This window comes from Spinacia oleracea, chromosome 3, assembly GCF_020520425.1.
Source record: "Spinacia oleracea cultivar Varoflay chromosome 3, BTI_SOV_V1, whole genome shotgun sequence".
NCBI lineage: Eukaryota > Viridiplantae > Streptophyta > Magnoliopsida > Caryophyllales > Amaranthaceae > Spinacia > Spinacia oleracea.
This window is the reverse complement of record NC_079489.1, coordinates 60,077,539-60,102,380: the sequence shown is the minus strand read 5'-3', so window position 1 is coordinate 60,102,380 and position 24,842 is coordinate 60,077,539. Positions and strand designations below refer to the sequence as shown.

At 36.9% G+C, this 24,842-nt stretch overlaps 1 protein-coding gene across 1 annotated transcript; it reads left to right on the top strand.

The window, feature by feature from the left end:
* The first annotated feature begins 1,276 nt into the window (after nucleotides 1-1,276).
* Nucleotides 1,277-21,939, top strand: LOC110799586 (uncharacterized). The gene is made up of 7 exons (XM_022004865.2): nucleotides 1,277-2,795; nucleotides 2,914-2,991; nucleotides 3,641-3,884; nucleotides 10,083-10,152; nucleotides 10,513-10,681; nucleotides 20,525-20,881; nucleotides 21,338-21,939. Exons 1-7 carry the CDS (start codon nucleotides 1,569-1,571, stop codon nucleotides 21,572-21,574), a joined length of 2,382 nt encoding a protein of 793 aa, XP_021860557.2. The 5' UTR covers nucleotides 1,277-1,568; the 3' UTR covers nucleotides 21,575-21,939.
* The last annotated feature ends 2,903 nt before the right edge of the window (nucleotides 21,940-24,842 follow it).

Genomic DNA, 24,842 nt, shown 5'->3' with positions numbered 1-24,842 from the left:
GCCTGCCTTAGATGGACCGAAACCCACGGCTCTCTGACTTCTCTTTAAACCCGAGGCTGTCATCCACCATTTTTTTATCTGGCGAGGGGTCCATGGTTGGTCCTCGCCCGAACATTCCTTTCGACCTCTTGCAATTTACCCCCAAACAATTATATCAACACCCCGCCATCGCGATTAATGTTTATGTGGTTGTAGGTTGTGTGTTTCTTGGTTGTATCTTCTAATCAGAGGGTATAAAACATTGAAGTATTCTAGAAAACTTTGTAATTAAATTTAATGTTTTTTTTTTTTGTTAATTTTGGTTTAGTTTGTACAAGTGAATTCTTTATTTATTATAGGTTTTGTTTAGTTTATTTTTAACTTTACAAGGTACTGTTTTAGTGTCGGGTTTCAGGTTTTCTTTCTTGGGAAAAATGGGGCGTCATCATATATTGATCGTTCGGCTAATCGTCTATCTTTGAAGTCTATTCTCTAAGTTTACATGGAACTGGCGTTGGGGGTAGCTTGAGGTTTAAATGTAGGTTTCGTTGTACCCTTTATTCTCTATGAAGTATATTATTAACTCGAGGTCATCGTAATTCCCGATCCCCATCCGAAATAACTTGTTTCAGGTAATCCGTTTGCGTTTTATTTTCTTATATCCTAAACACTTCTAAAAGCAAGAAGTTCCTGTTTGGAACAATGAATTGACAACCTTGCTCCTAAAATCCTTCTTTGAAAAAATCAAAATTCTCTTAAAAATAATGTATTGTCGGATTTGCTCTTACACACTTCAATTAAATTTTGCCCTCTGTTAGACATCTCTCTTGCCACTGGGGATGGCAACGAGCCGGCCTAGGGCATGACCTACCAAGATTCACTCCCGACCCGATTAATAAACGGACCCAATGTTAGAGTCCGACTCCAACCTGCTAGCCTTCGATTTCGGATCCACGGGACTTTCAAACCTCCGAACTAGCAGACCTACAAAACTACCTAGCTATTGCAATAATAATAATTTATACATTAAAAAAAAAAATACTGCCTTGCTGGCGGTTAAGAAACACTAGTATATACTTCGTATATAAAAAAAAACCATCTAACCCGCTAGTTTTACCAATATTCATACTTACCCGCTACTTTAATAATTACCCGCTATTTTTCTCACCGTTAAACACTACTCAATCGATAAAAATTACCCGTTACCTCTAGTTTTGCTGAACATGTTACATGGCTGTAGGGAAGGCCTAAGTTAGTTATTGCATATGGGCCTTAATTCAACCTCTTGCTAATTTCTTACGGAGTAGAACTGATCTCGTTGACTAACACAACAAGAAGAAAAAACCAGATTAAAAAAGGAAAAAAAGATCGAAAATTCATAGTCGAACTTCGAAATTATTAGAGCGAGAAGAACAAATAAAAAATTCGAACTTGTTTTCCCGGCATCACAACAACAAACAAGCAATCCTCATCTTCTGGTAAACTTCGAATTTCTTCCGCTTTGTAATTCTAGGGTTTCGGGTGTCATTTAACGCAATTGGGTATTTCCTTGACTTCAATCGATCATCGGTTTCCAAGAATCAAGAAAAATGAAGCGAAAGCGTGGGCATAAGAAGGGGAAAAGCAAGAAGCTAAAATTGCAATCGCCGGCAACTGCGGAATTCCCAAACAACGATGTTGAAAGTGTAAACACGGAGGAAAATAATTCAGGGTCTGAAGAGGTGGAGGAGAACAATGAGGTTGAACAAGAGTCGAAAGCAACGGTGGAAGCGGCTGTGAGTCCGATTAAGGTGGTGGAAAAGCCTCCACTTCCGCCCCCAAAAGTTTTTCAAAGACCTCCTCCAACTGCTGTGTATGGGCGTGTAAAGCTCAAGTTGAAAAAAACAACGCCTAAACCTCCAACTGTGGAGCCTCAGGTTGTTATTGCTGCTTCTGAGAGTCAAATTCGAAGTGATGCCGGAAAAAGTAGTGAGGTTGTTAGTGTCGTGGATAACAAGGAAGATGAGGTTGTTGTTGTTGGTGAGAAGATGGAGGAGAGTAGTAAAAAATCTGGGATTATTAAGATTGTTTCTTCAAAAACTTGGAGTCCCCCGGTTCCGGTTGATAAAGAGAGTGGTGAAATTTCGGCTAGTGAAGACAGTAGCAAGATTGTCTCTTTGAAAAGTTCAAGTCCTCCTACCCTAAGTTCATGTTCTTTGGCCCCTGATGGTAGAGAGAGTGGTGGTACGATGGTGTCGTTGAAAAGTCCAATTGGTGAAGAGAGTGGTACGGTTGTGTGTTTGAAAAGTACAAGTATTCCGGTCTTGGTTGGTGAAGAGAGTAGTAAGATTGTGTCATCCAAAACTACTAGTCCCCCGGCCTTCAGTGGTAAAGAGAGTAGTACGATTGTGTCATTGAAAACTTCAAGTTCCCCAGCACATGGTGGTAAAGAGAGTGGTACGATTGTGTCTTTGGAAGGTTCAAGTCCCCCGGCACTGGTTGGCAAAGAGAATGGTAAGATTCTGTTTTCAACAACTTCAAGTTCCCCGGCCGTAGGTAGTAAAGAGGGTGGTAAGATCGTGATTTTGAAAAGTCCCCCATCTCCAACTGCTACGGTTGTGTCTTTGAAAAGTTCAAGTCCCCCTGCGCTAGGTAGCAAAGGGAGTGGTAAGATTGTGTTTTTGAAAAGTTCAAGTCCCCCGCCCGCAAGTGGTAAAGAGAGTGGTGTAAATGGGTTTTCGTTGGAGGAGGAGGAGAACAAGACTGATGAACACCAAGTGAGGAAACCTCAGCGAGAAGTTAAGTATAACAAGGAAGAGTTGGAGGCTTCTATAGAGGTATCAGTTGTGGAGTGTCTTTGTAGTTTTTGTTATAGTGCTTAATGATTTGAGACGTAGTTAGTATAGTGTTGGGGTTTTTATTAATGTGATTTTATCTGGTTGTTCATTTTATTAGGTGATCAAGAAGGTTATGAAAATGGATACTGCTGAACCCTTTAATGTGCCCGTTGATCCTATTAAATTAGGAATACCAGTAAGTTTGATATCATATCTTTTTTTTCTTTGTACTGGTAGAATGGTTGAGAAACATGCTAGTATGCTACTGTGATGCTCAGATTTCTATATTGGTTAGATGGACTTTGAGTTACGTGCACAAGCACAGGAAATTAAGTAAAAGGCGTCATTTTATGTCCGAAAAGACAGTCATAACTATAGCTTTATTGACCTCGGACAAGACCATTTTTATGCTTATTCCCTGTTGCATAACTTTGGTTTTTATAATGTTGATGATTTGTTTTTAAATATCTATTATTCTAAATCCTCTTGTTTGAATTGATTACCTTGTTTAGGAAGAGGAAAAGTTGAAGACATTGTCGCATATGCATTTGCCTGTCAAGATTTACATTTGTATCTGACATTAGTTTTCACTGTTCAATATGAATTACTTGTTGTTCTGTTCTTATATAAGGGTGTGCTAGGTCTCCATCATGCTTGTGTCTTAATTCTTAAACTCATGAAAGTGTCAAAGTGGTTAATCATCTGAAGTGTAGAGTGGTCGTGCTAAAATTTTATTAGAAGCATTTTGCAAATAAACGTGGACTGAAACCTTTGTTCATTTAGAGATTGTAATTTGTATAAAAGCAATTTGCAACTGGTTATCTTATCATATTCTTTTGTAACAGGATTACTTTGACGTCATTGATACCCCAATGGATTTTGGCACCATCCGCAACAATCTTGAAAATGGAACCAAGTACATGGATTCAGAAGATGTCTATAAGGATGTGCAGTACATATGGGATAATTGCTTCAAGTATAACAACAAAGGTGACTATATCGTTGACCTTATGAAGCGGGTGAAAAAGAATTTTATGAAGTATTGGATGGCAGCTGGGCTGTACACTGAGCAAACAAAAAAGATAAAAGGTGAGCAAATATTATGTCCTTCTCCTCTTTTATCATTATGTCTAGACTTCAGGGCGGGTTATAAGTATATGATAGGAGCAAGTATATCCCTTCTCCCTTACCCTCTGATTTTGTTTCTACTAACAATGAAGGTGATTGCATTGTTGATTTGTTTGTAATTATGTAATTGTTGCAACATTTAATATGTACAGGATATGGTACTGTAATATGTGTGTGAATTACCAAAATAGCATTTTATAGAAGTTATGCAGTGTAGCTCATATTTTAGAGTCATGATCTTGGTCCAAATTTAATGATAATGGATGTATGTTTTTGACACTGGGTAAAAGATCGTTAAATTTTTAGTAATTCGACAAACTCTTGTGTTTCTTTCATACTTCTGCACGAGTTTGACATCTCCAAACCTCTAGCTTTTTCATTGTCGCCTCATTCATTATATAGCTTTTCAGCAGCTATCCTCCCATGTGTACTTTCAGATTATTTTTCAAATTTTTGTTCTTTATGTCAATCTTATAACAACAGTTACTGCATTATTATATTCAAAAAGAGACATTCGAATTGTTGTAGGGTACCATTGTAGTTTCTTTGAAAGGCAATCCAACTATAACTAAAATAAAAACCGCTGCTATCATCATTGTACACATGTCATTACTTCATGAAGAAATTCCCTCCAAAACTGCTCATGACATCATCTATTTTCCTCATTTTTTTTGTCTTTCCAAGTTCCAAGATTGGTACAAATATTTCTTTTAAAGAATGAAATTATGACTGCCCGTTTCCCAAAACGAAGCAATGACCGCTTCCCAAAAAACCTTCTTTTATGTGAGTTGTGTAATTTGTGACTCGGCTAGGAGTGTCAGGTATTCGTACGGATCCGAGCTGATACGGAAATTCCAAAAATTGGGGACACGGGGACTCAGTCCGAGAATTAGAGACACAGGTACAGGGAAAATACGAAGTATATTTTTTTCACTTTTCAGAATGTTCTGGGGAAAAAAGGGAAAAGAAACGAAAAGAAGGGGAAGGGGAGGCGCCACATGACTGAAGTTAGATAAGTTAGAATGTTGTTAACTTTTTTTACCGCCTTGAGTCCCACACTTGTCAAACACATAATTAAAAAAGAAAAGAGTAGGGGAGGGGCCATGTAACCATCCCACTACCCAGTCAATACTCTCTATCACTGGTCAAAAGTTAACAACAACAACAACAACAACAAAGCCTTAGTCCCAAAAAGTTAACAATATTTTTTTTTAAAAAAGTGACTGAACAGAAGGAAACAGTGAAGAGAGAGAAAGAAAGAAGAAATTCAATATTGTGAATTTGACCCATTCTCTTTCCTCACTCCGGATAATTTCAGAGTACGCCTAGACGATGTTTTTTGAGGCGATTGAACGTGTATGGAAACACCACAAACGGAGTCCCCTTGCTATGACAACTAGAAGACCTAAAGTTTTATTCTGGTTTGTTGTAGATTGATGGGTCAATTTCTATAATCTAGGGTTAGCCGTGTATGGCACTATGGCATTGCCATTTGAAGGATCCGACCCGTATTTTGTACCCGTGTCTGGGTCGTGTCGTACCGACATGGGTATTGTCTGGAATTTGCCGAGTCTTAGTAAACTAGGTAAATCTGTTACAAAATCAATTAATACACAATATTTTATTTAAAAGAAAATTTTGAGTTGTTTTTTTTATTTTTTTTTAAAATATCGCGCATTGTAGGAGTATTAACCTAGTAACTATAAAATACCCCTTTACCCGATATAAGCTAACATGCACTAGTGGAAATTATCCAGATGTTGAAGAGTCTGAACATTGATGCTTGGTCGGGGACCACCCTCAACCATGAAATGTAATTCATTTGCTGTGAGATAGCTAGAACACATGGACTTTCCAACACCTACTATGCCAATTGATAGCTGATTTTTGTCCCATGTGTTTTTTTCTAGTGAAAGTTTGCGAAGATGAATTTCTTGCATGCGAGAGGGTTTGTGGTTCCTGTGAGTCAGCTCAGCATTTAATCACCAACCTATATTCATGTATGGTATTATTTGAGGTTAGGAAGGTGAAGTGGTTCGTACCGAACATTATTTTGAGTCAAAAAGCTAGGGTGGTTATAGTATAACGTAAGGAACAAATTAAGTTTGCAGTTTCCTTCACATTAAATGTGAGAAGGGCCAAAGGTTGAAATCTGATTTGGACATTACCGGAGATCCTCTATTTGAAAGCGAAAATGAGTATGATAGATTAACCATTATTTATGCAAAATCGAGAATTTTGTGAGATGCATTTTACGTTTTTTGTATGTGAGTTCTAGGACCCTTCTTAGTTATTAGGAATTTAGCACTGTATAACACTTTAATAGTAGGAGTTGAACATTAAAATTTGCTTTCAAAAGGGCTTCTTTGCTAGACCCTTAGTGTTGAGTTAGATTCGGAAGTACACCTTCCGTCCCATAATACAGTGCCCACATTTTTCACGGGAATTAAGGAATTTGGAAAATGACATGATTAACAATTAATGTTATTGTGCTTTACTAGAAAAGTACGCAATTTATTTTATTTTTCAGACAAAAAAAACCCCAAAAACAATAAAGGCGTGGCGAAGAGAGTTCTAGTAGGACTGCCTTGTTAGGGTTCTATTAGGACTTCAATACTTTGTAATTATATAATTTGGGTGGTGTAATGAGTATGGCAAGACTGGGAGGTTAATTTGTCATGGTATCATGAGCTAGGCTATGAAACCTATTTTTTTCCGCAAAAATAATTGAGAGAAATTCTTGAGATTGATTACGGTAGCCATTCATCATGGCTAAAGACGTGGATGAAAAACCAAAGTCGAAGGAGGGAGAACTTGAGAAGGCGTATTACGTTGGTTCTAGTGATGGCCCAGATAACGTTATTACTCCATAAAATCGCGAGGAGTAAAGAATTACGACGAATGGTCAACATCAACTCGTAGAGCATTGATATCTAAAAGAAAATCCGGGTTCATAGATGGCACGATCAAGGAACCTACGGATCAAATAGGCTATCAGATTGGGTTGCGGTACACTCCACGCTTTTTTGGCGGATTACACATATCGTGGAAGAGTCTCTATGATCAACTGTAGGAGACTAGGACGATGTCGAGGCCTCGTGGCTTCATCTGAAGAAGCGTTTCTGTGTCGTTAGGGAGACTCGTGGCCGCCAATTGAAAAAACTTGGAGATTGTAAGCAAGGTACTACTAAAATTGTAGATGAGTGTTATGGTAGATTGTCGACATTGTGGAAAGAACTAGTCTTGTATGCGCGTGTCCTTAAGTGCTCGTGTGGCTTGTGCAAGTGCAATATCGTAGGACACGTTGCTGGGAGGAAGATTATTTCCATCACTTTCTGATTGCCTTGGACACTCCATATGAAGCCATCAGGGCACACTTACTAGCACAATCACCATTGTTAGGAATAGATGACGCATATCAAACTGTGTCAAACGACAAATTTTACAATCATTGTAATCTCGTAGGGGACGACGAGGAGGGTTGCTACAAATTGATGGGCTTTCCGGAGTGGTGGCCATGTGATATGAAAGGCGGTTGTGGCTTTGGCCGTTGAGGCCGGTCAAACAACAGAGGCGACAGAGGAGGTCGCAGAGGTTCATGGGTGGCTGGACGCAGCAGTCATGGAAAAGGAGTAACAATACGGGTCAATGTGTAGTTCTTTTGTGAGGGCTAACAAAGTGCATAGCCAGGTACCAAATGTACACGCTTCAAAGAATTCAAGTAGGTTGGCTGATGGGCTAGCAGGTGTGTTATAGACTCGAATGCAACAAAATTCTACTTTTATTTTTCCGTATAGTGTGTCTTACGCAATGTCCGAGTCTCGATGACAAAATTTTGTTGTCTCTTCCCTCTCCCTAACTCATCCCTCCCACTCGATCCTATAATCTCACTTTTACCCATTTGTGAGCCATAGCTTCTGCCTAAAGTAGCAACATCAAAATTCCTAAAGTAGCAACATCAAATTTGGTGCTGCTTCCCAGAATTCTACGTGAATGGATTGACTGTAGGCTGCAGCGCCCTAGTCTGGCTTTGTGCCTTAGTCAACGCGCCTCTTGGACGCCTCACTCTCAGTCTGTTACCATGGAAACGTTCGCGTTCACGCTCACATTGTCGCAAAATTCTCTTGTAACGGTCAAATAAAACGAATGGCGGATTTCGTGGGCATGAATTTATTTTTAAAAAAGCACATAAGTCTATTTTTTAGCTTCTAAACTCATATTTTGGGAATTTGTTTCATATTATGGCCAAGGCTATTATTAATACACTAAAACAGTTGATGGGGAATGGGGATGGCTGCTGAAGGGAAGTACATCATGTGATCATGTGGGAAGGGTAATAAAAATTACTCTAGATGCTTTCTTTTTCTTTTCATTAATAAATGTCCTTCCACTCATCTTTTTCTTCCAAAGTAAGCCTATTCAACTCTCCTGCCAACGGTCTTCTAGTACTTTTATGCAATTAAAAAAAGATTCAAAAGGGTGATTTCCGCTACCAAATTTCCGGAGTTTCCAAATCAAACACTTGCCACCCTACCTATAAGAATGTTTTTTCTACCCTGAGAATCAAATTTGTCTTCTTTACTCTGTTGGTTTTGAGCATAGCAAAAGCATCCAAAACCCCGAATCAACTTTTACGACGGAATTTTACCAAACAACATTTCTTATGGAGTTTTTTTTTTTCAAGCAACGGAGTAGATGTTCTATTGATTAAATAATATGCGACAATACACTCCCCCCAACATTTTCTTAGGTAATTTTGCCCGAAATGCAACGACCTTGCCACATTTATGAGATGTTGATGTTTCTGTTCTACTCTACCATTCTGACGAGGGGTACCAACACATGATGATTCAAACAAAATTTCAGTCTTAAAAAAATAATCTTGCAGACAATTAAATTCTATCCCATTATCACTTCGTATTACTTTCATGTCTTAATTTAATTAAACTGAGTACTCATTGCAACAAAATTCAATGAGAGGAAAAAACATATTTAGGCAAATTGTTACTTTATACGAGACGTAATCAAGGAAGGTATTAGTTGTCCTTCGTATTTGTCTACGAATGTGCAATTAGCGGATATTTTCACAAACGCATTGAGAAAAAACAGTTTGAGTTTTTTCTTGGCAAGATGGGCATTCATGATTTACATGCTCCATCTTGAGGGGGGTGTTAAGTTAGATTAGGAAGTATTTACTAGTATCCTAATATGCTTTTAATATGTTGTACTTAGGAATGTCTTGTTAGAGTTCTATTAGGACTTCAATACTTTGTAACTATATAATCTGGTTGGTTTAATGAGAATGACAAGACTTGGAGGTAATTTGTCACTTAGTCATCAATGCGTTTAACACTCTTCCTATTATTGAGCCTTGTTTAGATTCAATGTGCTTTGTTTAGTTTCAAATTTTTCATATTGCCGTTGAGTGTGAGCAAATAGAAGGTGCATGAATTACTCATGGATAGGAGTAAAAGTAATCTCATTATCTTTGTAACTTTTAATTTGGTTTCTCGTAGCTTTCTTTGAGCTTTCTGAAGCCCTCTATTCTACTAATTCTGAATGTGTTTGGTTGGAGCAAATCATTTTTAGTAAACATGGTTTACCCATTTTGTTCCCCTGGCTTTGTTACGGTGGAAAATGTATACCCATGGGTGGAATTTTTTGTTTTGTTTTGTAAGGAAGGAATGCCACAATTTTCCCTATTGTTTGTTTTCCTCTTTCTCTCCTCCCTTCCATCCCATCCCATCCCCTCCTCTCTAACTTCATTTTTCTTGTTTCTCCCTCCTCTCTAACTTCATTTTTCTTGTTTCTCAATTATTTTATCAAAAAACCAAATGAAGGAAAGTAGAGTTTGAAACCTGATTTCCCTGCAAAAGAAAACCAGTTAAAAAATATTTCCTGTTGATACAATTACAAACACTAAAACCGCCTTATAAATAATGCGTCCCTCTATGCCTTCTCAACGTCAATCTTACTGTATATATGTTTTCTTACACGCTTTTGTATATTTGCTTCTGCTTCCAATCTGCTTGCGAATATCATGTTTTATATCTGGCATTATGAATTTTCTTTACAGGTAGTTTAGATATGAGTTTGTTAGCTGCTTTTGCTTGTTTATTTGTGGCAGATTAGTGATGAGTATCATGCTCTTTTGTTTAGGTGAAGAAAGCAGTCCCTTGGACGAGTCAATGACTACAGGTCATGGAAAGAAGCTAAAAAAAGGAAAAGGGTATGTTTCTAGTTTCTAGGGTCTGGGAGAAGAAGTACTGAATTTGCAGCTCTTGTATATCACAACTTAGCATTTTAACCCATTCTTGGTGCATGTATCATTTCTTTAACTACCATAGAACTACAGCATTAAATAGTGATGATTTAATGGACTTGAAACAGCAAGGCTAAGATATAATCAACCTTAAATATTATGTATGCCTCAGGTTTATACAGGGAGTTCAATTGAAGTAATTAATTTGTTATTCTGAAGACTGTAGTATGTTATTGAGTTGGTTTTCTTGTTAGTTTTGATTAGGTATTTTTTTCTGCAATCAATTTTATAATACCACTTACTTATTGGTTTCTTCCCTCCCTACAGAGTCAAGCGTCACAAAGATGACTGTCTTTGTGCTATATGCATTATGAAGCGCCGGAGGCGGGAGCGTGAGGCCCGTGAGGCACAAATGTCACGTGAACTTGGAGGCCAAGTTACTTCACCTCAAATAAAAGCCTCCAAGACTGGGCTGCCTGAAGAATACAAGCAAGAGGTATGTAATATATCCTTGATTACACTTGTAAACTTGAGGAATAAGGCCCTGTTTTATTTTTCCATCTTAATAAAATTAGTTCGGGCTGAATTAGGTAAGGGCTAATAAGTTCTGATATGGTTACTGAATCCAATGAAGAATAGGTTCAGATAAAAGTTTAGATGAAAGTTCAGTTACGTTCAGGGTTTTCTGGTGAAAAGAACATTGTCTAAGATTCCTAAATTTTTAGAGACTTCGATCGTGAAAAATCATACTCGATGAGTATCTTATCTGAACGCTAACAAATATGTCTCCTGAGTCCTGAAATAAAGTAAGGTAATTTATATAATGTTCAAGTGTGGTAATGTGGACAATGATATATATATATATTGGTAAGCCATGCGTAGGTGTCGGTACCGGAAGATTTATGTTTACTTATATATATATATATATATATATATATATATATATATTGGTAAGCCATGCGTAGGTGTCGGTACCGGAACATTTATGTTTACTATAATAGGATGGCAGTGTACCAAGTATATATACCCATCTGTTCCCTAAAGACCTTCATTAACCAAGAACGATAGGAGTGAGTGGAAAGTATGTGCTTTCTACTTGTTTGGTAAAAAAGAGCGTTCTTTAGAGACTTAAGTATTTATCATTCAGAATAAGTGGGATCCATGTGGTGGTTAAGTGGGAGTAAACGAGGGATTTTTCTTTGCCAAAACTAGAATAAAGCAAAAGTTGGAAGTTTGTTGAAGAACAAACTTAAATAAAAAGGTGGGAGGTCTTTGGAAAAAGGAGTGAGTAACAATTTATAATGGATTGTACCTCATAGAAACTAGGAAATACAAACTTTATAAATGGCACTCTAAAAAAAAGGAAGTAGGATGGTCTTTGGAAAAAGGAGGGAGTAACAATTCAGAATTGAATATAGCTAGTTGAAATGTAAAGCTTGTATATGGATTTTTCCCCTTTTATAAAGATACACTTGTACTCGCTCTGAATACATCACTTGCATGGGCACATAGTTTTTTAGGAGGCCCATGCAAAATTATTATTAAATGGTGCAAGTAGACAAGTGGATAATTTATTTATTAAGGAAAAACAACAATAGGGACTATGATAATGATTGCAAGTGAGAGATGATAGTTTTTTTTTTATTATTTAAGTGGGGACCATGAGAGAGAGAGAGAGACAATAAAATATTTTGAGTGAGGAATAATGAAAAAGAGGAAAACAATAAAATATGGTAGAAATGTTACCAAATGTAGAAGTGATGCATTTAAAAAACAACACGCATAAAAGGCAAATGATGCATTTAAAAGAAAACAGCGGGAGTATTTGATAGAGCCTAACAACTTGTTGATAATTTATTTATTCTTCCGTGTTTTTGTACAACACTTTCAACCATTAATATATTTAATTATTGATAAATGAAATTAATAAAAGTTGATATTTTGAGGATATTCATTCAGAATAATCTAACAAGATCTCACATAATTTTAAAGTATGTGAATAAAAAACAACGCGGAGGATTTATACGTTGGATGCTAAAAATAATTTGAATCATGCCTTGGAAAATAAGATGAACAATTTCAACTATCTTGTATCAAGTTTAACACCACCATTGTGCCCGCAGTCTCAAACAACACAAATTACACTAAACACAGTAAATTTTTTTAGACATTTTTGAAAATTTTCTTAAAAATAATTTTCATTCATGAATAAAGATCCCCTAGATTAAATTTATTCATTTAAAGTTGAGGTCATCTTTGTTATTAATGGAATTTCAGAAGTAATATACTGTCTCTGTTTTCTTTTGTTTTACTCACTTTATGTAGAGAAATAGTTCAAGGAACTTGTGGAAAAGGGGAGTGAGTGTAAGATAAAGTAAGAGAGTGTGGAGAGGTGTAATCTAGGTTGCACCGATACGGGTACGGGGACGGATACAGGGACGGGTACGGGGACGGAAAACGGCAACGGAAAACGGCAAAATCAAAAATGCAAAAAACGGGTACGGCATGGATTCGGCAAAAAAAAAAAACAAAACAAGAATTTAGCTAAATTAAACATCCATACATAAATAGTTCAAAATACCAAAAACAAAAAAAATAGTTCAAAGTTCAAAATAACAAAAACACAAAAACTAAATTTAATGTCTTATAGTAGATAAAACTTAGACAAGGCACATCAATCTTCAACGAGCAACACATTTTCTAAATCCGGCTCATCTAGTGAGAGTTCCGCAAACTCTAGAAACCCAACATCCTCCAAGGAATCAAATGCATCTCCACCAACATCCCACATCTTTGTATAAAGCTCCGCATATTCTTCGGAATTCCTTGATAAAAGGCGAAGATTGTTGTGAATGTAAACCAAATCTTGGGCACGACTTGGATTTAGCTTGTTCCTCCTAAGTGAGTGAATGAAGGCATATGTACTCCAATTTCGTTCACTACAAGATGATGAAGTAGGTTGCCCAAGCACTTTAAATGCCAAAGATTGGAGGAGAGGAGTTTGAGCTCCAAAGTTTGCCCACCAACTCTTAGGATCCATAGAATGCATCCTTGAGATACAAGTTAAATCCTCAAAAGGTCCACTCTTCATAGAGAATTGAGCATATTCTTCCATCACTTTACCAACATCATCATTAAGTGCAAATAATCTACGAAAGCACTTCATTCTCTCCCGAGATACTTCACCATCTCTATGAGGAGCAATTCTAGATTGATCACCAAGTAGCCATTCATCACTATAGAACCTTCAATATTTTTTTTAAAAAAAGAGTTATAGATTTGTGTATAAGTATAATAAGATAAAGAAAATGTCAAATAATAATAGAATATATACCTCGGGTTCAAGGAGTGAGCTAGACAATGGAGAGGAGTGTTGCTTTTTGCCCAACGAGCTACCAAGATTTCATAAACCACATGATAAAAGGGACTAAACTCCGAATTAGGACGACCTTCTTTCTTGTAAATCTCAAGCTTCACTTGTTCAATCATAGAATCCCACATCTCATACACTAAGTGAAGGCAAGGTTTATCGGTGTCACAAAGCCTAATCATGTCATAGATAGGCTTTGTGAAATCAACAATGTAAGCTAGTTTGTCCCACCAATCATCATTCACAATCTTGTCTTTCACAAAGTTTGCCTTCCCCACGTCTTCTTCTCTATAAGAAGTCCACTCATCACTTATAACCATGGCTTGAAGACCTCGTTTAATAAGCTTAAATCTCTTAAGCATCACAATAATGGAGGCAAAGCGAGTATCGGCCACGGAAAGCAACTTAAGAGGAGAAAACTTTTGGAAGATAGCCAATCTCATGTTGTGGTTCATGATGAAATTTTTAATTACCATTGCATCCCCATGGATATCAGTGATCCAACTACATTCTTCATAAGTTTCAGAATTGTTACTCACATTCCTTGCCGCACAAATATTCTTCAAAGCAAGATTAAGGGTATGCACAACACATGGTGTCCAATAAATGTGAGGAAACTCACTCTCAATTAGCTCCCCAGCCCCTTTGCAATTTGCTGCATTATCAGTTATGACTTGCACTACATTTTGATGACCCACTTCTTGAATAACCTCTTTCATGAGATTAGCAATGAAAAATTTATCTTTTATTTCACCAAAACAATTCACAGCTTTAAGAAATATTGGACCATTACCAGAAGTAGCCATGAAATTAATGAGAGGTTTTCTTGTTGGATCACTCCATCCATCAGTCACAATTGTCACCCCTTTTTCTCTCCAAGTTGACTTTAGCGGAATCATTAGCCTCTCTACATTAGCTTTTTCTTGCACAAGTAATGTAGTTCTAAGCTTATTGTAACCAGGAGGTTTGTAACCTGCTATATTATGAGTGGCAGCAAAAGTATAGGACCTCATATAGTGTGGATTCCTAGCAAGATTAAATGGCAACCCTCCTGTGTAAAACATTCTTGCAATCTCTTGATCCAATTGATCCCTAGTTTCAATACCAAAACATCTAGTAATTGGTGATTTTTCAGACTTCCTTTTCTTAAACATAGCATCGGAGTCCAAATGAGAAAGAGATTCACTAGGCAAAGGAACTTCTCTAGGGCCCGAATCAAGTTTCTTATTCTCAAATTCATCATCAAGTTTTTGCATTTCAAGTTTATCAGCACGAGACACTTTCTTACAACATGCAATGCCTTGACCCTTAATTTGAAGCAAATGGGCCCTAACTCTTGAATAACTAGATGTTCGGTTTTCATTACAAAAATTACATCGATATTTCCATGTTCCACCAACCGCCCCTTGTTTTTCAATTCTTGTTACAAACCTCCACAATGGAGGAGAACCCTCACTAGACAATGATTCCGCACCAATTGACCCACTACCCGTGCTACTACCAATATTAGTACTTTGTTGTTGAGATTGAGATGAATCCATATTGATCCTAATCAAATGAAAAATAAACAAATGCATTCAACACAACCATTCAACAATTCAACACTCAACTAATTAATTAAGATTTTAAACATTAAGTTTCCTAATTAATTATTTAATTCATTCAACTAATTAATTAAGAAAAGAAAAAGGAACGAGAAGTACTGAAGTAGTGAAGTGCAAAACAATCCCATTCATACAAAAACAAAAGGAAATCGAAAGTACAAAACAAAAAGGAAAAAAAAAGGATAAAAGAAAAGAAAAAGAGTACTGAAGTGAGTAACGAGTGACTCACCGAGTTGCTGGCCTTGCTGCGAGTCTTGCGAGGAGAGAAGAAGGGACGGCGAGTCACCGCCTCACCGGCGGCGAGGAGAGAAGAAGAGACGGCGTCACGGCGGCGGGCCCGAGTCGCTGCGAGTCTTGCGAGTTGCGAGCCCGAGTTGCTGGCTTGCTGCGAGTTTGCGAAGGGTGATTGCGATTTGCGAAGGCCGAAGGGTGGCCGGCCTCGCTGGTGCGACTGCGAAGGGTGGCCGGCCTCGCTGGTGGCCGGCGGCAAGGAAGAGACGATTCAGACGAAGAGCCGAAGAGAGTTGAACCAGGTGAGAGAGATTTGGAAAAAACCCTAAAAATTCGAATTTGGGTCTTAATGGGTGTTGGGTACTTGGTTTTTGTCCAAATACGTACCCACCCGCGTACCCACCCCGTACCCAGCCGTACCCATTTTCGGCCCACGTACCCAGATTCCAGATTCGTTTTGGGGACGAATCCGGGGCGTACCCGTCCCGTACCCGACCCGTACCCGTCCCCGGTACGGGAAACGGGTCTCCAGCGCCGTCCCCGTGCTTCATAGGGTGTAATATTGTGATGTAAGAGGGGTAAGATGGTAAAGGCAAATTTAAAAAACAACCATAAACTGAAAGTAGAACAAAAAGAAAATTGAAGTTGTGTGTGGAGTACTTATTACTTATTACACTCTCCGTCATGGAATACTCGAACCGGTTTGACCGGCACAGAGTTTAATGCAATGTAATTGACTTATTATTTAATTTTATGGTAGTTGATAGCGGGGTATTTTTTCTTAATATAGATAGTGGGAAATGTGTCAACTTTTTAAAGATATAGTGGGAAATGACTCACTTTTTAATGTCTTTTTAGTGAGTAGGGATTTAAGTGGGTCCATGAGTAAGTATAATATCAATAAAAGTTTGACATTTATAGAAACGGTGCAAGTAATCCGGGACGACTTTATAAGGAAAGCGGTGCGAGTATTCCGAGACAGAGGGAGTATATGAGTATGATTACGCAGGTTGAAATTTGCATAAAAAGAAAGGTTTACAAACTAAACAAGCTGCTTAGTTCTCCATAGACCATTACACAAGTTAAAAAAACAAACCAAATACATATGCCTAAAAATTGGAAAGGTAGTAAGCTGTACTCGCGTTTGGCCCTTGATTGTTGAAATTGCGTTGTTTACACCATCAATGAGGTTATCATGCCAAAGCCACTTGTGCATGTGATTTCTTTATAGGAGATGGAGCTAAAGCCGGGTCGGTTAACACTAGGAGGCTCCTTGATAAAACATGTGGAAACTTGGAGACGAAGAGAGAAGGGAAGAAAAACAATGTTACAACCCAACTTGTGCACACAAGCATAATCTAAATTCCCTAAACATGACTCGGTTATCATGTTATGAACCTTCCAAAATGGGAAACAACGTTCAAATATTGAATTTTGAAACCGCCAATAATAACTCTTAGTGCTAACTTAAATGGAGTTCACCTCCAAGACCAAACGTGCATCTACCCTCCCTATAACCCACTAAGCCATTGCTCCTTTCCTCATTGAACAGTCTAAATACCAACCTCCAAGCCCCCACTTAGTTTTAAAAGACGCGAGGAGCACCAAGGCGTAAAAGTCCCTAGAGCCTAGGTGAAGGTGCGCGCCTATCGCAAGGGGCACCAATTTTTTTAATTTTTTGGTACTTATTTTCTGAAAAAAAAATTCAATATTTTCTTACTTGTTGTCGCAAAGGGGTAAAATAGCAATTACAGTAAAAATGTAAAGCCTTTTTGAGGAAATGAAACAAACAAAAAAAGGACCAAGGAAGGTTCAAGTCACTTTTTAGTTGCTATTCATTTATATACTCAAAAGAAGTGCGCCACACCTTACATAAAACATCACTTTAAAACAGAAAAAAAGGAGTTTACATGGCCTCTCGCTCAAAAAAGAAAGGAAAAAATGAAAATAATTTGATTTTCTCTCACCTCTTTTCAGTATATTAAATTCTAATTGTTAGGGAGTCATTAAAAGTCACGTTGGCCTTTTTTATGGAAAAGAATATTGTTTACAATTGGAGCTTTATACTGTAAGACACTGCACTTTGGGTCTGGGAAAAGGCGCAAAGGCGCGTGCCTTTTGGAGGGTGCCTGAGCGTGTCATGGCTAGGCGCTACGACCGACGCCTTGACCCTAGGCGCGCTTTTGAAACTAACCCCCCCACCCAAAGAAGATGAAGTCCTCCACTACACACTACTACACTTCCTTACAACTGCACACCGCCATACCCTAATACCTTGCGTCGTACGGGAGAAGACTTCTAACATTCATCAACTCCCCAAACCTATAGGTAGCTACCTCAAACCTCCAAACTGGAATACCCACAACGTACATCCAAACAAAACCCACACATCCAGCAACCAAAGACGATTATCGTTGGCAACGATCTCATTTAGACCACTACAAAAACAAATTCTAAAAGAAACCACAGTATTACTACCCACAATAGCCTATAAAAACACAACATTAAAATAAAATTAACCAAGCAAGCCAACAAGTGTTACTTGATTCAGGGTTCACTTTATTTTCCAGTTTTGTTGAGTACAAATTTCCAATTAATACTTCGTACTATAAACTTATGGAGAGTAAAAAGTTAGATAGACACGAAAGCCTAAGTGTTTACTATGTTGTGAATTAGTGAGGGAGAGTAAATATGCTCTTTTACACAGGGTTGTTTCCATTTTTTTCAACATTACCTAACTTATCTTATTCCGAATAAAAATAAAAATAAAGGAAAAAACAGACGCACGTGCAAAGCACAACATTAAAATAAAATTACTACCCACAACAGCCTATAAAAACACAACATTAAAATAAAATTAACCAAGCAATCCAACAAGTGTTACTTATTCACGGTTCACTTTATTTTCCAGTTTTTTTGAGTACAAATTTCCAATTCATACTTCGTATTATAAACTTATGGAGAGTAAAAAGTTAGATAGACACGAAAGCCTAAGTGTTTACTATGTTGTGAATTAGTGAGGGAGAGTAAATATGCTCTTTTACACAGGGTTGTTTCCATTTTTTTCAACAGTACCTAACTTATCTTATTCCCACCCAAGATAAAAAGAATAAAATAAAAATAAAGGAAAAAACAGACCCACGTGCAAAGCCCTACCCGCAATACAACAAACACGATGAAAAATAAAGGACGGAAAACAACTGGAGCAGCAATATTTGAGTTTGAAGAAGACATGTCATCAATGACAACAACAATCGACAAGTGGAATTCATCTTGTTTCCCCTTCTGAAACAAAAGCCCCAACATGTTTTTCTTCTCTCACCTTCCCCGACCTTCGACCGCTAAAACTAGGGTTTTAGATTCAAGACGATAATACTAGCAATTTGATTCGTGAACCAAAGGGAATTGGACGCTGGAGAACCGTGACACCGATTCGTGATTCGTGGGGTGTAGGTGCGAATCTGGTAACCGTGAAGCCAACAAATACAAAACATGAAGGCTATGGAAACAGGAAATGAAATCGGCCCAATAACCCAAAACAAAAACCGTCAACAAATCTTTACCTTTAGCGTCAAAATCGGTGTGGTTAGCACTACGAGAGGACACCGATTTGGAAATCTTTTGTATTGAAGTAGCCAAAAACCATAATAAACAAATCACAACCCAGAAACTAGCATCTATCCGAAAATAGAAACTCTAACCCTAAAATTTACCTTTACTGGTTAGTTAACGACATCAGCATTTGGGTAATATTTCAAATTGAGCTCAATTAACAACTGAACCAACTAACTCTCAACACAAACTTATCAAACCCTTGTTTGGTTGAGTTGACTATACTAACGATTCCTAAATCCGGTGAGAAGAGTGGCGCACTATGAGGAATGTGAAGCTTTCAACCGCGAATAGCTTGACTCCTTTTTCCTCTTTCTTGGAAAATTTGTCACTAAAAGGAAAGTGAGAACGGCAGGGACGATTGGTGGCTCAAGGAGGTGGTCGCCAGCGGCGTCGACGATTAGGTTTTTGATGTTTTGGGGTTTCCCTCTTAGAGAGGAAAGCAAGAGAGAGAAACGAGTTTCCTTCAATATATGCAATTAGGAAATGTGAAAGTTTGATTGTATTAATGAAAGAGGGGTGATATAATGACCCTGTTTAGATGTCATTTTTAAGGAGTAATAACTTGATGTTTATTTGTTGAATATTTATGTAGTTTTTATATCAACGTAATTGTTTCTTCGTTCGTAGTTTAGGTTCTTTTTGAGCAATTCTCCGAAAAGTAATTAATCTTTTATTGTGTATATGTATGAGATGTTACAACAAATTTAACGTCAATTTATATTTTGTCAGAATTTGTTGAAACATACATTAATTTTTAGGTTTCTATCTCCCATTTTTTTCCTGGATTAGAATCATGTACGGAAAAAGACAAAGTTATTACTCCCTCCGTTTCTGATAAGTGCATCACTTGCCTAAAATGGCCATATCTGAATAAGTGCATCACTACTATAAATGGAAACTCTCTATCATTTTATCCTCTCTCCTTCCACTTACCCCACTTGCCATTAATTTGATTTTCCACTCTCTTTCTCTCTCCTTCAGTCCTTCCACTTAACTTACTCACCTTTTATAACCTTTCTTTATTCTACAAAGTACCCACTTGCATAAAATAAGCATAAGAAATACCTTGCCTAAAACTCTTGCAAATCATGTGTTGCACTTATTAGAAACGGAGGGATTATTTCGCAAGATTTATGAGAATCATAAACGTATTGAAAATCTGTCGTAGACATAGGGTCTCTGTTTGACATCATTCTGTTGGTATATAGCTTTAGCTGCATATGAGGCCATCGTATTCGAAATGGCAAGAAAACAAGAAAGTGTTATTGTAGTCGAGATGATGGCAAGAACAGTAGAAAGTTCCAAAAATGTGTAGTCCTGCTAGACACTATCTGCGCATCTATTGCAAAAATAAATGAGCTGTTTGAGAACTCGTGATTTGGTGTTATAAGGAAAGCATGAATGTAAACATAAAATCTGGCAGAGCAAAACACTTGACATGTCATATACACTTGTGTATTTCTGTTTTTTTCCCGTCCACACTAAAGTGTCTTATGCCTTTTTGCTGTGGCTTCTTTAGGAGATTTCACACGCTGAAAGTCCTGTTGAGACTTCGTCTTATATGGAGACTTCCCCTGATGGAGATATAGATGTTGAAATGGAAGATGGAGAGACGAGGCCTGATGCAGTTGCACCTCAGCACAATAATGACCAGAAGTTAGTTGCTAATAGAGCTGACTTGCATGATAAATCTGATAGATCTGGAGATATATCGGAAAAGTCAGTACAAAGTGATAAAGGCGATGCTGAATTATATTCTTATCATGAAGCTAATGGTCTGGATGAATCAGGGAGTAGACTAAAGACTAATGCTCATAATCAACTATTGCTTCAGCCGGAAGGGCAAACTGCAGGATACCTGCAACATAGACATGAGGTATTGAGTTGTTTTTATCTCTGTCCTGCATGCCTCATCTTGTTATTGCTTTTGTTTGAGTATCTAATATCAGAAGAGGTGACAGTTTTGCTATCAATTTACAAAAATGTCCAAAGAAATTGCTAACTGTTAACATATTGTTCGGCTGCTAACGATTCATTAGCATAACATAGTTAAAAGCTGTCTAGTAGTAAAGATTGATTAATATGTTTACCATGACAAACGAATTAGATAGATGAATGCATCTCCCGCAAGTGTCTCCACACTGCTCAAGATAAATGAGCCTGTGATCTAGTTGTTAGACTTATAGTGATATTACTGATATTGGGTTTCTTTTAATGATCCAGACAGTTAGACAGGACAATTCTAACATTTCATCAGATATGAGGTGCACCTTTTTAGATGTAGACTAAGCATGTAAAATTTTCTCATTTTACATTAATGGTATTTCTGCAGCTACTGGAGATGGAGAAGAAACATCAAAAGCTAAGAATGTTAGACACTTTCCGTGATCTTGAAAACCCTAGAATCTTAGGGTTATGTGGAACCCTCTTTCCAAACAATGTACAAACCATTTGGAATGGAGCCAACTCACTGGTCCGATGCCAGAGATCATGTCATGGAAGAGGCATTCATGATGCTGTTGGCTCATTCATGAATCTTCCCAGTAAATCTGCCTCCTTTCTGAAGTAAATTTCTTCTTGCGGATATAGTTAACTTTATCCTCCCGGAGTTTGAAAATTCTGTTCCAGCATTTTATGGTATAGGACAGTAACCAAGCACCTTACCAAGTTCTTGCTGATAAAACATATAAAGGTTGTAGGTCACAGAGGAAGGTTCTTGGACTTCGATTCTGCAGATCACTGTGCGGCTATTTTACTTTTCTGAAAGAGCTGACATTGGTCTAGATTGGATTTAAGTTCCTGTCAATTATTATTGAGAATGTATTGACATGTATGATTGTACGTAGCAAAATATATGCAAATATGCAATATATGAGCATGCTCTTGTTGTAATTTTCGAGAAACTATATTTTGTAAATTGCATCTTCGGAGACACTTTTCTCTCTTTTTCTTTTTCTTTTTTTTTTAGGCATTGGCTAATTTTGCGTTAAAATAAAAGGTTTACAAAACTAAACAACAGTTGATTCCTAAGTTGTACTTCAACTACTAGTTGATACGATAATCCTGACTTCTCCATATTTGCATATTATTCGCAAATGCAAGAGTGTGATCATCTCTATTATGTAAGTGAAGAGGGGATGGGCATTTTGATAATCCCACTTTTGTTATCCCCGTAAAAGACTAAAATATCCTTCGCAGTTTCACAATTTAATCCAATTACAAACCTGATTTGACTGCAAAAACATAACGCCCAAAATCTTTTTTATGGGTACCATTAGCTGTACAATTGACTACAGTAACAACCTAAAATTTTCTTTATTACAATTACCAAATTAGGGAAAGAATAAACTTTATATTAGCTGAGAGTGATTAAATCAGGAAAGGAAATAAAAAATAGGGAAAGATAATATTACAAATCATTATAATAAAAGTCAATTAATACAAAAAAAACCAATAATATTACAAATTATTCAAATTGCCAAATTAAACCAAATTGACAAAGTAAACAAAAAACATAGTCTAAAAAAAATCTCCAGAAGCCAGAAGAAAAAAAACAAAAAAATCTTCTCCCGTAATGATTCTTAGAAGAAAATCATTTCTAAAAAGAAAAAATATCTACTACCGTACTGATTCTTAGAAGAAAACCATTCCCAGAAGAAAAAAAAAATCTCCAAAAACCCCTTCACCATTCTTCTTGAAATCGCTCCTATACATGTAAGTATATTTTTCTCATGAATCCTAGCAAAAAACTGAAATTAAACAATTTTTTAATAGTAATAATTTGTGAATTGCTATGTAAAATGAATATGTCTAACTAATACACTTGATTTTCTTTTATAGCAGATTTCAAAATATAAGGTATGTAATGTGCATGCTTTTATGAATTTTTATTAATTATTTCATATTTTAATTCATGCTTTTAAATAAATAATCTCTTATTTGACTAATTGTTCTTTTTTAAGATTGTTGCTATGTATATTGAATTTATCTAACTAACACACTGATAGAGGATTTTCGCATCGTTAAACAAGAATCACCTAATCAAACAAAATTTATAGAACACCTAGCCTATCAACTATATTGATTATAGTGATAAGTTTCGGGATCGTCCCAAGGAAACGATGAGCAAGAGTCTAACAATTACGAGCTAGCTTAGAAGAGGAATTTGATTTGGATTAAACAAACTAACAATTCTACACTAATTAACAAGTTAATCAAGAAGGAATAAGCTAAGGGAATAGGGGTCAACTCGGTTTCAATAGGAAAAGCGAATAGAATACGACTATGACTATGCAAAGACATGAAGTCAAGGGGGCAAACCAATAATATAGCGTTCGACGCCTCTCGGTTAGAACGCAAAAACTAATTCTAATAGCACGCTCTCGCGTCATCTCAAAACTAGCATGACTCATGAAACAACAAGTTCACTCATATGTTCTCACCTATTCTCAATCTCTTGACAAATTAGTAATGAACACTCCAATCAAATAACAATTATAGCATTTGCAACTACTATTCAAGTTAAATATGGAAATCCTATTCAACACATCACAATTTAATCACAAAGTCATCATCAATTCAATTCTAATTCCCCAAATACTTTCCAAGCTTCACCCCTACCCCTAGCATGAAACTACTCTAGAGCCATGTAAATTGATCAAATGAAGCTAAATGTTGAGATCAAATAACTAATCATTCTAATTAATCCAAAAACGAATTTAAAATCAACTAATCAAACAAACATGTTTGTTTGGTTTTCTTAATTTCAAGGAAAATGAAGACAATAACAAATGAACAATATTGAAAAGCAATAAAGGAAGAGCAAAGCAATAATCAAAATGACAAGACTAAGGACAAAGAATTTTACTAAAAGCTTGAGATTGTTCCACAATTGAAGTTGAAATCCAAAAGCAATAAACTAAGCTAAGTGTTTCTCTCTCTAAAATCTAAGGAAATATGAAAATTAGAACTAGAATAGAATGTGTTTTAAAATCAGAAAAAGATGTCTATTTATATGCTTTCCTAAATTAGCATAAATCACAATGGAATATCCATCCCGTGTCGCTGTGCGCACGCACAAAAATTCTGTGTGCGCGCACACTTGAGGGTATGTGGGGGAGCACAACTCGTGGTGTGTGTGCGCACAAAGCGAAGAACTGGAACCCCCGATCCGTGCGCGCACACGAAATCTTTGTGCGCGCGCACACTTGTGAGACGACGAGGCACTGCAACAACTATTAAATGGGCTTGACTATGCATGTGCGCGCGCACAAGTGGGTTACGTGCGTGCGCACAAATCCTTGAGGAGCTATTGATCAAATTTCGGGGTTTTGTGCGCGCGCACTAAATGTTGTGCGTGCGCACATGCTCTGTTTCCTGCCTCTGCCAGAATTCCTTCTTTGTGTGCGCGCACAATTCTGCTTCTCTGCTATTTCTCCTTGAAAACCATAGAATGATCCAATGTAACCTAGGTAAGATCAAAGTTAGTGAGAGGCGTATAAATGGATATGAAAGTATGCTAAATTCAGAAAAAACAACGAAAAAGAGAAAGAATTCCTAAGCTAAGAGCGACATGTCGCTCATCACACACTTGCAATTTCTTTTCTTTTTTTTTTGTTTTTTTGCAGATTTCAAAACATAAGATATGTAATATGCATGCATTTATGGATTTTAATTAATTATTTCATATTTTAGTTCATGCTTTTAATTACATAATCTCTTATATTTTTTAATCTCTAATTTCAGATTCGATTGATTAAATAAATAGTTTTTATGCAGAATCAGCTTTGAAATAATAATTCATGATTTTATTGATTATCTACAAAATAAATCTGATA

What these genes read in the sequence shown, in the direction of transcription:
- LOC110799586 (XM_022004865.2), top strand. Translation starts at nt 1,569, where the DNA reads ATGAAGCGAAAGCGTGGGCATAAGAAGGGGAAAAGCAAGAAGCTAAAA. An exon ending in AGTTGGAGGCTTCTATAGAG is followed by an intron (nt 2,796 to 2,913) that starts GTATCAGTTGTG and finishes TCATTTTATTAG; the next exon opens with GTGATCAAGAAGGTTATGAA. An exon ending in ACCTGCAACATAGACATGAG is followed by an intron (nt 20,882 to 21,337) that starts GTATTGAGTTGT and finishes GTATTTCTGCAG; the next exon opens with CTACTGGAGATGGAGAAGAA.